General features: G+C 44.7%; 1 protein-coding gene across 6 annotated transcripts in view; it reads right to left on the reverse strand.

Annotated features, from left to right (window-relative positions):
* Window positions 1-11,543, reverse strand: part of RC3H1 (ring finger and CCCH-type domains 1) — a 49,351-nt gene extending 37,808 nt beyond the window's left edge. For all 6 annotated transcript variants that reach the window (XM_019530865.1, XM_019530869.1, XM_019530867.1 and 3 more), the window contains exon 1: window positions 11,178-11,543. In XM_019530865.1, the coding sequence (XP_019386410.1) occupies window positions 11,178-11,408 (231 nt within the window). In that variant the 5' untranslated portion in view covers window positions 11,409-11,543. The remainder of the gene's footprint in view (window positions 1-11,177) is intronic.
* Between the last annotated feature and the right edge of the window lie 1,629 nt (window positions 11,544-13,172).

A 13,172-nucleotide genomic window follows, 5' to 3' on the forward strand; every position in this document is an offset into this window, starting at 1 on the left:
CATTGCTTTAGAACATTAACAGGTGTGAGAGTTTAGTCTAACATCTTGCCAACAAGCATAAGTATTCCAATGACAACATAATGCCACCACTGCAGACACTGGTGATGTGTAGGGGGTGCACGCGGGTGCATGTGCACCCCACGAAAGTACACTTCCGGTTCTGCTGCTGGCTCGGAAATTGGCCATTGCAGGGACCCCCACCACAGGTCGGCAATCTGGTGCCCCCCCCAGACTTGGGAGGCACCAGTTGCCCATGCACAGATAATCTGGGATCAGACCCATGATTGGTAGATCTAAAAAGGATGAGCTTCTGCTGCAAGAATTAGAGATCTGGGTTCGTTAGTTAAGAGAAAATTCTAGGCTGTTCAGCCTTTACATGGGGCCTAAACACTAGAGAAAGAGCAGAGAAACTCTGGGAAGTTTATAAATCATTTTTCACTCGGCGAACACTTATTTTCAAGGCTGCAGCCTCTTGTACTCATCTCGACTTGTCAGGGCAATGGCTGGCAGCACTTCCAAGCAAGAGGCTGAAACCCACCTCACACCCAAAGCAGATGTTTCCACCCCAGCTGCTGCTACCATCTCTGCCTGACACCCAGCTGCAGTGCAGGCAAGGCTCACTGCCACAAAAAAAACCCATGCCCAGAACGCTCCCAAAGTACCCCGGTACCATAAACTGAACCCAATGGCTCACTGAGCCAGATCCCATTTGTAGGCCGTAAGTTACAGTATTGCCAACCCCATCATGTCAAAAATCATGAGACAAACTCTTAAAAAAAAAATCAAGACATTTGGAACGGAAATCATGAGATGCTACTTTTGAAGCGTGTGTGTGAGGGGAGGAGGGGTGTTATTCTTGATGGTGTAGGGGGCAGTGAATGTGTGTGCAGGGGTTTGGAGTCTAGGGAAAGGCAGGATGTAGGGTACTGAGAGTCAGGAGTGAGGGGCAGCAGCAGACATGCACACAGCTCTGCTGCATGACATGCCACAGCACCTCATTCACCCCAGCCCCTACCACACTCCCTCCCTCAATGTGGGGGCCTTGAGCTGCACCCCGCCCCCCCTCCACAGACTTCCCAGCTTGGCGCTTTGTACATATGCCAGAAGAAAAAAGTCCTGAGATTTGAGCTGTCTCAGATCATAAGTCAGAGTTAATTTGACTTGGAAATCAGAAGTCTTGTGATTTTTTTCCATGAGAGTTGGCATTACTGAGGTTGCCAGTCCTGGTTTTAGAATGCTTTAAGCAAGATGTAAAAAAATGTAAAGCAAATTTTCCCTAGCCTGTTATTAAAGTATCTTCAATTATGTTCAATTATGTTTATCTAAAGTAAATAAATTTTAGATTGCAGAACCTTTATTTTTGCAGCTTGGATAACTAAAACCCCTGAAACTCACTGAAGCAGTTTCATTTTCAGAGGTGGTTTTACTTCCGATTCATTGCTGTGGCATTTACATTTCTATTAGTTTGAAGTTTCAAGTCAAATTTCAATTTAAGACAGAGAATGCCTTTTAAAAGGGAACAGTCAAAGCATGGAAAAACTTGATTTTAAAAATAAAAACAGCTTTGTAGCTGCTTCCTATCACACCATTAATTGAACATGTGGCTAGGGGCCGCTGTGGCTGGAAGCTCCATCAGAGTACCCAGCTGGGGGAACCATGTACACCCCCCAAGGCTGGGAGCTCCCAGGCACCATGGGACACACAGGCCCCCCATGCCTGGGAGACTGAAGTTGCTTGAAGCCTCCCAGGCAGCTGGAAGGCTGAAGCAGCTATGTTTTCCCAGCCACAGGGTACAAAAGACCACCCCCTGCAGACTGCAACTGCCTCTGTCCCTTGGGTGCCCCTCATACTGGGAGCCCGAGTCGGCTGATGGGGCTCCCAGCCATGGGAGTATGTGGGGCACCCCCATGGCTGGGAGCCCCATCAGCTGACCCAGGCTCCCAGCTGGGGGACCTTGCTTCTTGCCAATGCAAGAGGAGCCCAGGATTGGACTTCCCCTCGTACCAATGGGATACAATATACAATGCACACAGTTGCACTCCTACCATGTACGTGCGGCAAGGCAGGAGGCATGATTGTGTGGATCGCACATTAGATCCCACCACACCTTTACCTGCACGTGTAGAGGGGGCCCCCAGAGTCAGAAAATGCAAGTGAGCATTAAATTCATACCCTCAGCTATTATGCATTAGGTGCTTGGCAGATGTTACACTTAAGATGCAATTAGTCTGTTAATTGCATCTTAAATAGTAACCCAACCACACATTCAGGCAACTAATGGCACCACAGAAAGGGAAACCAGCCACAATAATATTATACAAAAAGATGTGTGATATTTTTGTGCCTGGTTTCCATCATGCCTTAAATTCAACATGTGCCAAGGTTAGGACTACACTGGGGGTCTCCAGTCAGCCTGTTGTGGTCCCTGCCAATCAGCTTGTTCTTGGACTGCACCAGATGATTGTAGGCTAGCTCCAGAGACTATAGTAAGGCCAGTTCAAGCCCTAGTATGAACTCCCAGAGCCAGATGATAAATCAGCCGACTGTTGGGAAACTGGCTTTCAACTTGCTGGTGCAGGGCAAGCCCAGGATCCGGTCCTGGGCCAGCTCCTGGAACTGTACTGGGGGCAGTTCATGCCCTAGTACAGTGCTGGAGCCAGCTGACAATCACCTGATTAAAACAGGGACCTGACTTTCACTGCAGGTGGAGCCTGAAATCATGATCCCAGGCTCCTCATGTACTGGCAAAAGGAATTCAATTGGGATCCAAACTTTGACCCCAAAATTGCACATTCTGCCATGCATGTACTCTAATAAACCTGAACTTGTTTTATCTGAATCCAGTGTAGTCAGAACAGCAGAATTTCCTTCATATAAGGAAAGGTAAGTATCTTATGTTCCCCTGTCCCCTACCCATCTCCTTTCAGAAAAGGAAATAAGTTTAATCCTAGTAAGGAAGCCTATGTGCTTCTTCAGAGTATTGTTTCTATACTATAAGTGCTATATTTTTTTTTCAAAAAACAATCATAATTTCCTCATGCACTTTCCAGTGGATATCTCAATAAAACAATTTTGGGTGAAGAAGACTGTACAACTAAGAGTATTTATGTTTATTACCACTACTACAGAAGCAGTTCCCTCCACCTGCCTCTCCCTCATCACTAGGGTTCTTGGTTTTCTCCGTCTGAAAAATCGCAAATGCTGATTAAAACCCCCCATATCCCTCACTTACCACCCACAGCCTCCCCCACCACCCAGCCAGTGCCCCTCACTCGCCACCCACAACCCCCTGCGCTCCCAAGTCCTGTTGGAAGGGGCCCCCAGCTGCCAGGTCTATGGGGTCAGGGACCCAGGTCCACAGCACCCTGCCACCTGCAGCAGCGCCCAAGCCCCAGCTGCTGCCCATGGGAGGTGGTGGCTGCTGTGGCAGAGTAGAGCATGGAGCCCAGCTTCTCCTCCCCCATGGCCAGCAATGGCTGAGAGCACAGCTCATGGGGTAGGGGCAGGAACAGGATGCAGGCTCAGGCTTCCCTCCCCCCAGGGCCTCTGCAGCCCAGAAGCCAAGACCCAGTGTGGCAGGGCACAGTATGGCGGAAAGCTCAATGTTGCCGTCACAATCCAGGTGCCACCACGGTAAGACACCACATGCCCACTTGGCAGCAGTGGGAGTGTCAGTGAGGGGCTATGCTTCCCACTGCTGCTAGGTGGGTAAGGGGCACTTTGCCATGGCGGTGTGGAACTCATGGTGGTAGCACTGAGCTTCCCCACCCAGCCCTGCTCTGTCTGCCTTGCTGGTCTTGCCTGCTGGGCCATGGAGGCCCTGTGGGGAGGGCAGCAGTGTGGAGTGCCTCAAGCCCACAGTAGGCAGCCTACCCCACACACAAATCTGGGGAGCACATGCCCCCACGTGCTCCCCTTTAAGTGTGTACAGAGCAACAGAGAGCCAGTCCCCAAACTTACCCCTGGACAAGCTGCCCACAGCTCCATCCTGCTCTCCACCTAGGCCCTGTAACCGTGCATTCCAGCCCCAAACACCATGCACAAACACAAGCTGGTCAGCAGCAGCAGCTCCAGCCCTGCTTAACTCTCTCATTATGGGGGCCTCAATCCCACCCCCTCCCCAGATTTACCTGCAGGAGCTGCTCTCCAGGCTACCGGGCAGCCATGTGCATGTGTGTACCTGGTGTCCCCTACTTGATGGCCCTTCTCCCCAGCCCCTTGCAGACTGAAACTGAGCCAGCCTGCAAGGGGAAACCCAGTACTTCTCATGTTTTTCTTCTTAAAATCACAAAATCCAGGTTTTAATGTATTTTTCCGTGGTGAATGGAAAACCCAGATCCCTGCTCATCACCTGCAAATCAGTCAAACCAACAACCTCAATGTTACCCATCACTGTAATAGTGTAACAAGCCTCACTTAGAAAGCTCTGCCATGAATAGTTGCCTTCTGTTTGGGAAATTAAATAAGCAGAACACATCTCAGTCCAGCCATGTACATCTCTATTTGTGCTAAGACTGACAGCCTATACAACCCCTGACCTATGTACAATACTGAGTGCAAGTTTCCATTTAACTTCACTTTGTTCAGTCTAGGGACTATGAGACAACTTGACATCCATCCATCCATTATGCATTATGTTTAGCAGATAGAAATAGCTGGGAATAGGGGTGAAACATGAACAGTGGTTAGCAGTGGACTTCTATCTTGAATTTGGGTAGGTTTAGTATACATTCACAGCATTGGTCAGGAATGCCACATGCAGCAAAACTGGTCTAAGGAAAGACCAGCTCTGCCTAGACAAACCACCATGAAGTGGCCTTCCTCTTCCACAAAAAGGCAACACAGAAAGAAAAAAAAAAAAAAAAAGTCAAGGAGTTAATCAGACTAGTCAAACAGTTCCAAATCTAAAGATACTTTAAATGTTACCTAGACAGGATTCAGTCTCCCTTTATTTCTCTGCTATCCAGGGGAAATCTTAATGTTACCCTTACTTAGTATTTGTTTTGCAAGTAGAAGAACCATGCATCAGCCTATTAAGATGGGCATTACGGAGAGAGCTTTGACCTTATCTCAACTTAAGCTTAAAAAACTACAGCATAGGTGAAGTATTACTGTTAGTTTCTCATCCTAATGCCACAAGAGAAACATATATATGCATTTCTTTCACACAAGAACAGACAGAGGCTGCAGGGAGAAGATGGCAGGGTGCAGAGATGGGCAGGGGGGAGGAGAGAAAATAGGCAGCAGCTATGGCTACAAATCCAACCACAGCTAAGTACTAGAGCTCAACCCACAGCAGCTGCCTGCTTCCCCCTCCCCCCAGTACATAGTTCTAAGATAAGGAGTGTTTTTCCCCATGGGGGCAGGGGGCTCACCTTAGAATCAGGTTAGTATGGTAGCAACAGTGTAAATCTCAGTATTTTTTCATTCTAAAGTAAACAAAGAAGCAAACCTGCATTTACAAAAGGACAGTCTTATTTATGGTTCACCAGGCACAGAAGATGTGGATTTTACTCCTGGCTGTGCCTGGCACAGAACTGCTACTTCACTTTGCATGTGTTATTTAAACTTTATGTTGTCCTAATATAAAGTTTCATGACAAAGTAGAAAAAGCATTAAATTAATTAGTGTATAATAAAATACTTTGAGAGTCTCAAAATAGATGGTACTGAAGAATTATTTTATTACTTTTACTTTAGCACCAATATACTGCTTCCTCCTTTCCAATCTTTCTCCAACCCTTTCAAGATTCACATAACTAACTAGCCTTCTGTAGAGGGTTGATAAAAGTCAACAATTTAAAAAATAAATACATTTTTTAATTTAATCGCATTTTAAAGATGTTTTTTTAACACCCCCCCCATATATAGTTTTAATTTAAAATATGTTAAAACTCAAAAGATATCATCATGGCATAGATATTATAATTTCTAATTATATACCATTTGTGATAAGATATTCATATAACCTTTTTAGAAATGTTTTATGAATAGATCACAACAGGCCATGAACTATATTACAGGCCCAATCTTACAGGGTTCCCAGAGGCTCCTCTATAGATTAGTAAAGACTAAAGAAAAGCACTCTACCCAATGGGACTCAATTCTCAGTCTAGAAGACCCTATGAAGCATCATTTCCATTTTCAAACTGTAGATCTGTGTCTCCAGAGACAACATCCTTGTTAACAGCAGTATATGGAGATGAAAGATAACAGACCTGATTACCTACTCATCAGTCCTATCACCTCTTTGCAAGTTTGTGTACAGAGTCAAGCCCTTGCCTCTCTCTAAAAGTGAAAAGTTTCAAGAAGTTAAAATGAATAAAGGATTAAATCATAATTTAAAAATCAATATAATTTAAATCAAATCCACCCTGCTTGTTTAATATACTCAACTGCTCCAAAGATAGGGCTAGCGCAAGAAAAAGGGGGAAAAAAAGGATATTTGGTGCTTTAAATGCACTCTTGATTTGTATGCTTCTTCCTCTACAATAATTAATATCGAGACTGACACTGGAATGTTGCCTATTCCAGGGGAGATACTGGTCTATATCAAAACGCATGGGGTGCGTCCAGGAAAAAACGTTAAAGCTTCATGGCAGGCAGAGATTCCGAATTGATCATTTCATGTTTTTGATCAGTCTGATTCACTGCAGTAACCGTCGCAAAAACACGTTTTAACTGAATAAAATAAAGATTCATTAAGTGCAGACAGAGCAACGCCAGTTTTGTAAATCATATTTCTCCTTAAACTTTTCCTGCAAACAGATACATATATTGTTTCATAGGAAAAAAACCCATATGCAATGCTTTAAATTTCAGAAACATTTATGCAAGGGGTTGTTTCTTAGGACTAAACTCCTCCTTAAAAAGGCATTCAAGTTTATGATTTAATTTCACACCACAATGCATGCAGTGTGGTAGTGTAAATTCTCCCACAGATCATCATCCTCTCTACACAAGGTTTTAATTAAAAAAACAACAAAGAAACAACCTATTCCATGTTATTTTACCTTTGTATCCTGTTAATAAAAATACTAATGAGACTTGAATGGCAAAAGTCTTGAGATTGCAAGTTAAAAAATTAAATGCTGTGTGATATTTTCTGAAATAGACAGTATAGGAGGACTTGTAGCAGATGTCAAAAAAGGAAATAACTGTTAAATTTAATTTCTGTAAGGGAAAGAAAAGGGTACTTTGGAAGAAATAATAATAATACTACAGGGTAGTTTGTTATCCATTAAGCATACCACACTTATTTTGTCGTCACATTCATGATTCCTGTGTAAGGCACAACTATATTTAGTCCATCTGGAATCGGACCGGGTAGTTTCATGTGTCAAAGAAAAATCAGGGGGGCAGAGAGACTAGACATCAAATCAGTGACTATGCACCTTCAAAAACCATCTCTTATGGCTGTTTTTAAGATGGCTGTTCACAGTGAGTGTGTCTACACATTGCTGTATGGGCAGTTGCTGTACTGTGCGTGTGGTGTACACTTAGATTTCACCACCTTGCGGCCGTAGTGGCACACTATACTGAGGGAGCATGTCGCTATGGCGATGTGGCTGATGATCACATGTAGATCCACGTGACTGCTATGTTGCTATAGTGTACTATGCGGCGCGTTGCTATGTTGCCATAGGGTGACATGTAGACGTGCCCAGCAAACATGAAAAAGGGATACTTAAGTAGCCAAGGTTTAGTTAAGGGACTCCTGAAATAAATTTTATATCCTCCATTTTAGTGAAATAGTAGTAAAAACTATCAAAATATTTTCTTTTACTGGGAATAAGCAAGCAATATTCCTAGAAACACTTACAATTCTACTTATTTCACCTATTATGTGAGACAGCAAACAAACCAATGACATTTAGTTAAGAAAAATCTAATCATCACTGCTATTCCTACAAAGTTTTGTTTCTTAAAACCCTGTTTTCTCAAAACAAAAATAAAAGGGAGGGGAGAGGAAGGAGAGATGAAGCAGCAAGAAGACCAGACATTTATAGATCTTTACTACTTTTGGAAAATCTTGAACTCAAAAACAAGTGACTTATTTTCTGCAGATAAAAGTTTCAAATGTACCTCACATTATTTCCTACTCTGACAAAACTTCAGTTTTCTGGAATATAAACTACTTTTTTTAAGGAATTAGAGCTAAGTTGCTATAAGGGCTGAAACTTCAACAATTTATAAAGAGGCTAAAGTACTCCTAGTCATATCAGGGAATAGAAGTCAAGGTGAGGTCAACATGTAATTGTGATGTTTGGCAATGACAGTCCAGAGCAGTAGTGCTCAGTGTTTTGGTTCTATGGGATGAATGAGAGGTGTGGACTCAGGCTCACCTCAGCCTGGCCCTGCACGGTACCTATGCACCCCATTTATCTCACCAGGCCATGCTGTTCAGGCAATGAGGTTCCATATGGGTCTGGAAATTTGATAGCAGGAAAGTAGCAATTAATGCTGCTGCTGCTACCCTCCTCCCCTCTAAGTTTTTGGACCCAGAGGGAGGCCTATGGGCCAAACTACATGGCTCTGCAGATGGGATCTGGCCTTCAAACCGAGTGCCCCTTGTCCAGAGGAACATGCACTTCATAAAGCAACTTGCTCACAACTCATTTTGTGGGCATGCACCAAAGACAGTACACCTTAGCAGGTGAAAGCACAAAGTTCTTACGGTCTCTCTCAAACAATCTTTTTTCTAAACACTGAAATGTAATTCTCCTTAGCAGATTTCAAGGCCATGCTGAGAAAGATTAATAGAAGATAGCGGAAAGTGACAGCCTACACAGTCACTCAACAAAGTGAGTTTCCATCTTATTCAGAAAGATTTTTTGTGATAGGGATTTAAAACTAAAAATCAATGAAATTGCCAAGCTAAAAGGTGCTGTAAATTTTTCTTAAAAGAAAAAAGAAATAAAATCATTCACTGCCTGATCAACTCACCTAAAAAGCTCCTACTACTCTTGGCAGTTCCCAAAGAATCTAATACATTCACTGCCAATCTGAAACTAGCTTCATCAAGCTTTGCTTGCTAAACCAGTGGAAAAAAATGAAAAATGAAGTAACTTAACAGTAGCATTCATTATCCTTTAATGCCCTTTGACCCATAGTCTTGATCTACATAACTGTACTGTATTAAAAAAAAGGAAAAAATGGTACTAGCCCTGGGACACTGGTGCAGGCCCTGTGCTCCAATGTCCCCCCCCCCCCAGTTCCGTGGTACAGGCTGGAGGCAGTGCACGGCCCCAACCCCCTGCTTGCTGGCAGGGAAGGAGCTGGTGCAGAGTGCAGGGAAAATCAGCCCCTCTACCCCCCCGTGGCCAGCGCTCCTTCTTGCTACTAGTCACAGCCCACGTGGGGCGGTCCTGAGCAGGCACTGGCAGCCCCAGGCAGGTTACGAAAGGCTGCAGTGTGGGGCACAGGGCTGGGGTGGCCTGCTTTTCTGCCTCTGCGCTCAGCACCAGCTTGTAATCCACCCCCACTGCCAGCCTGGGTGCTGCGCTGGCTCCTGGTTCGCCTGTTGGGACTGTGCTGCAGCGGCAGCAACTGTGGCCCCTGCGCTTACCACGCTGGACAGCATTTGCTGCTGCTGCTGCCGCCCACCCGCAGCTTGTGCCACTGTAGGCTGCAGTCAGGCTGCCACCACTGCCCCTGGTGTGCCCAGTGCGTGCGTTCTGGGTGGGCAGCAGCAGCAAGTGCTGTCCACCGTGGCAAGCAGGGGGGCTGCAGCTGCTCCCATCGCAGTGCAGCCCCAACAGGTGAGCCGGAAGCACCGGAGCAGTGGAGGGGCTATTTTTCCCCGTGCTCCGCACTAGCTCCTTCCCTGCCAGCAAGCAGGGGGTTGGGGCTGTGCACTGCCCCTCCATGTGTACCGTGGGGCTGGGTGGGCACTAGGAGTGAGCGGGTGCGGGAGCACAGGGTCCACACCTGTGTCCTGGGACCAGCATCAGCAGGGCCCAGAGCAGGGCAGCAGGAGTACAGGATCCCGGCCGGCAGGGGCTCTATGGAACTGGGCCAGCTCCTCCCTCTCCCTGCTGATGCAGTCCAGCCTGGCTCCACAGACCCCTGCCAACCTGCTCTCCGCTCTGGGCTCCACTAGTGCTGGCCTGGGACATATATGCTGGTTCCAAGATGGTGACCGGGGGCAGGGAACCTGTCAAGAGGTGGGGCTACCCATGCAGCCCTTGACAGCTCACCAAAACTGGGTAAGCAGCCCTCCGCCCGAAATAACTGCCCACTCCTGATCTAGTTGAAATGTTAGTGCAGGGAATTGAGAGGTGAAAAGCATTCTTCAGGAGCAAAGAGGAGGGAGGCACCATAGTTGTTATGTGACACTGTACTGATGACCCATTTTGTTTTTGGATAGGAGGAACAGGTGAGGGGGAGGCTGAAAGGAACAGCTCCTTCCCTGCCCAGGATCCTCCCCCACCTTATCTTTGGGTCTGGCACAGGGCAGCCACATGGTCCCAGGCCAGAAGTCTCTGCTAGGGCTTTTTGCTGAGGGGGTGGGGTCAGACAGGCCCTGCTGCTGCAGGAGCCCACTGAGGATTCCCCTGGATCCTACTGCCCCTGATTCCTGTCATTTTTGACAGGAACCAAAAACAGATGCATTTTAAATTTTCAGCTTTTATTATTTATTTTATTTATTTATTTATTTATTTAGGGGCCCCATGGGCCAGACAGAATGGCCTCGTGGGCCAGATCCAGCCTGTGGGCCATATTTTGCCCCTGAACTAGATGGAGCACCAGGTAGACATGGAAGGTAAAACAATGGAAAAAGCTTGATCACCAGTAAACAGTTCCTTCAATATGCCTCAGTGTAGTAGCCCTATAAAATAGTCTCCTTCCCCTATGCTGGTTCATACCCAAAACAAAACAAGCTTTTCCCCCCCCCCCCCACAGGTTTCCAAAATTCCATAATCTTTTATGGCTACAAAATACCAGAGATTGTCTCAATCACAGAAAGATAACACAGGCAACATGTTCCAAGGAATTTGGTTAAAAATCATTTTCCTAGGCAACTCCTTCATCATGCGGAGAGCCAGGACCCTGGAACTGACCTTATCACACAGATGGACATTGGCTCTACAGCTATCTACCTGCTGTCTGTAGTCCAACATTTTTCATTCACTAATTGCCCATTTAAAAGCTGAAAGAACAGAGAAATATGATTACCTGAGCGCCCACTAGCTGCAGCAATGCTGAGTTCACAGGAAGGAGCTCAATATCCGTATTGATAGTGGTCTGGTCAAAGGGGCATGCCTTACGGTGGAGCTTGTTGAGGCACATCTTGCAGACAGTGTGACCGCAGCCCAAACTGATAGGTTTCCGGATTGTTTCGTCGAAAGTCTGTGTGCAAATTGGGCAGGAGAGAAAATCCGTCCATTGTGGAGCTTGTACAGGCATTGCTTCAGGAATTAATTCACTAGACAAAATCTAAAAAGAACAGATTCCACTGGAATCAAAATCTTTGAAAAAATGTTTTTGCTTGCTTTTAAATATCTTCTGTAAGTACAGACAGTCAGCACATAGTGTGAAACATAACCTGAAAGAAAAAAGAAAAAAAGTTCTCTCACTCAATTGGATACAACATTTTAAAATCCTTTACGCCAATTAATCCCTGAAAAGGTCTGCTGGAAGTGGGAGTGTAGTTCTATGATTAGAACAGGAGACTGAATCATCAACTATATTATACTCCCAGCTTTGACTAGATTTGGCCAAGTCAATTAACCTCTGCATTGCAAACAAAACACAGAATGATTATTTACCTTTCAGAAATGTTGCAAAAATGGATTATGTTTACCAAGAAATAGAAGGTAATGAAAATGAAACTGAGAAAATCACTATGATCAAAACATGAATTGAATATACCAGTGCAAACACATGAACATTCTTAACTAAATCCATTTAAAAAAAAAAAAGGACACAGCTTAATTAAACTTTCAACTTTGTTTAGACCAGGTCTGATTCACAGTCTAACCAAGTCAACAGAAAGGCTGCCACTGGGTGGAACAGGTTTGGATTAGGCAAAGTGTAGACACACACGCACGTATTGTGCAACACAGCCATCTGAAACAAGACCAGTCACAAATGAATTCAAACAAATAATCTAAGGAACAAGAACACTGTCTGTCCTACTAGTGATCCAGAAGTTATCACATGTACACAGATACACCTCTCAAAAAAATTCTCCTACAAAGGCCAACTGCAAAGCAAAACGGGTTATGTCACAAATTTCTAGTAGTACTAAGCACAAAGTTAAAAAATTTCCCTTCCTTCCATGAAGTTACTTTTATGCTTCCTGGTAAATGAAGACATCCCAGAATGTGCAGTTCAGTGACATTACAAATACTCTGGACTGATTGCAAATGAGGTTTCTGGTAGACATGATATCACTTCTGAGACGCCCTCAGTGAACGAGGAAGTACCAAGACAACAAGAATTTAAAAAGGCAAGTCAAAATTTTTACCTGTGGTCTATGCTCACACCCTATTCACCACTCATAACCTGGTGAGGGTGACAGGACAAAAATTAACATTTTTAAAATCATTTTTATTTACCTTTCAAATTCATGCTTTTATGGACTACCCATATCACTCCCTTGCATACCACTGGCTATGCAATCTAACGTGCTGCAATTATGCTAGCCCAAAGGGCTTCTAGCACTGGATGGACCTTTGACTTTAAACTTTAGATGCTGAAATATCTCCAATTCCAACAATACTCTGATTAAAGGACTGAGGATTAGAAAAGGAGAAGGTTGCTCATTTAAACACATACAGAATATATCACTGCAAGCATTTAAGAAAAGGTGCCTTGGTTTTGAAGAGCCTTAGCAAATAAGGGCGCCTCAGCTTGCATCTGCAATGAATGCTATAACCCAGTGAACTGGAAGGAGGGGGAGAGGGATTCTTTCAGAAGCCACTCTAGGCTACAAAGAAGTGGCAGTAATTTGTTCCCAGGAAATCATCATCCAACCACCTTTATTTATATTATACATTTTTAAAGATGTAATATAATCCCTACTGCACTGACAGATTTCAGGGAACACTTTTTTCCCCAAGGAAAAATAACCTGGGAGGAAGTGATTTGTTTCTAAGTGTGAGGGGGAATAAGATAAAACATCCCCTTCCTATGAAAACACTAACAAAGTCCAAAACATAAACAACA

The sequence above is a fragment of the Crocodylus porosus genome, unplaced genomic scaffold, assembly GCF_001723895.1.
Source record: "Crocodylus porosus isolate Cpor-Errol unplaced genomic scaffold, CroPor_comp1, whole genome shotgun sequence".
In the NCBI taxonomy this organism is placed as follows: Eukaryota; Metazoa; Chordata; order Crocodylia; family Crocodylidae; genus Crocodylus; species Crocodylus porosus.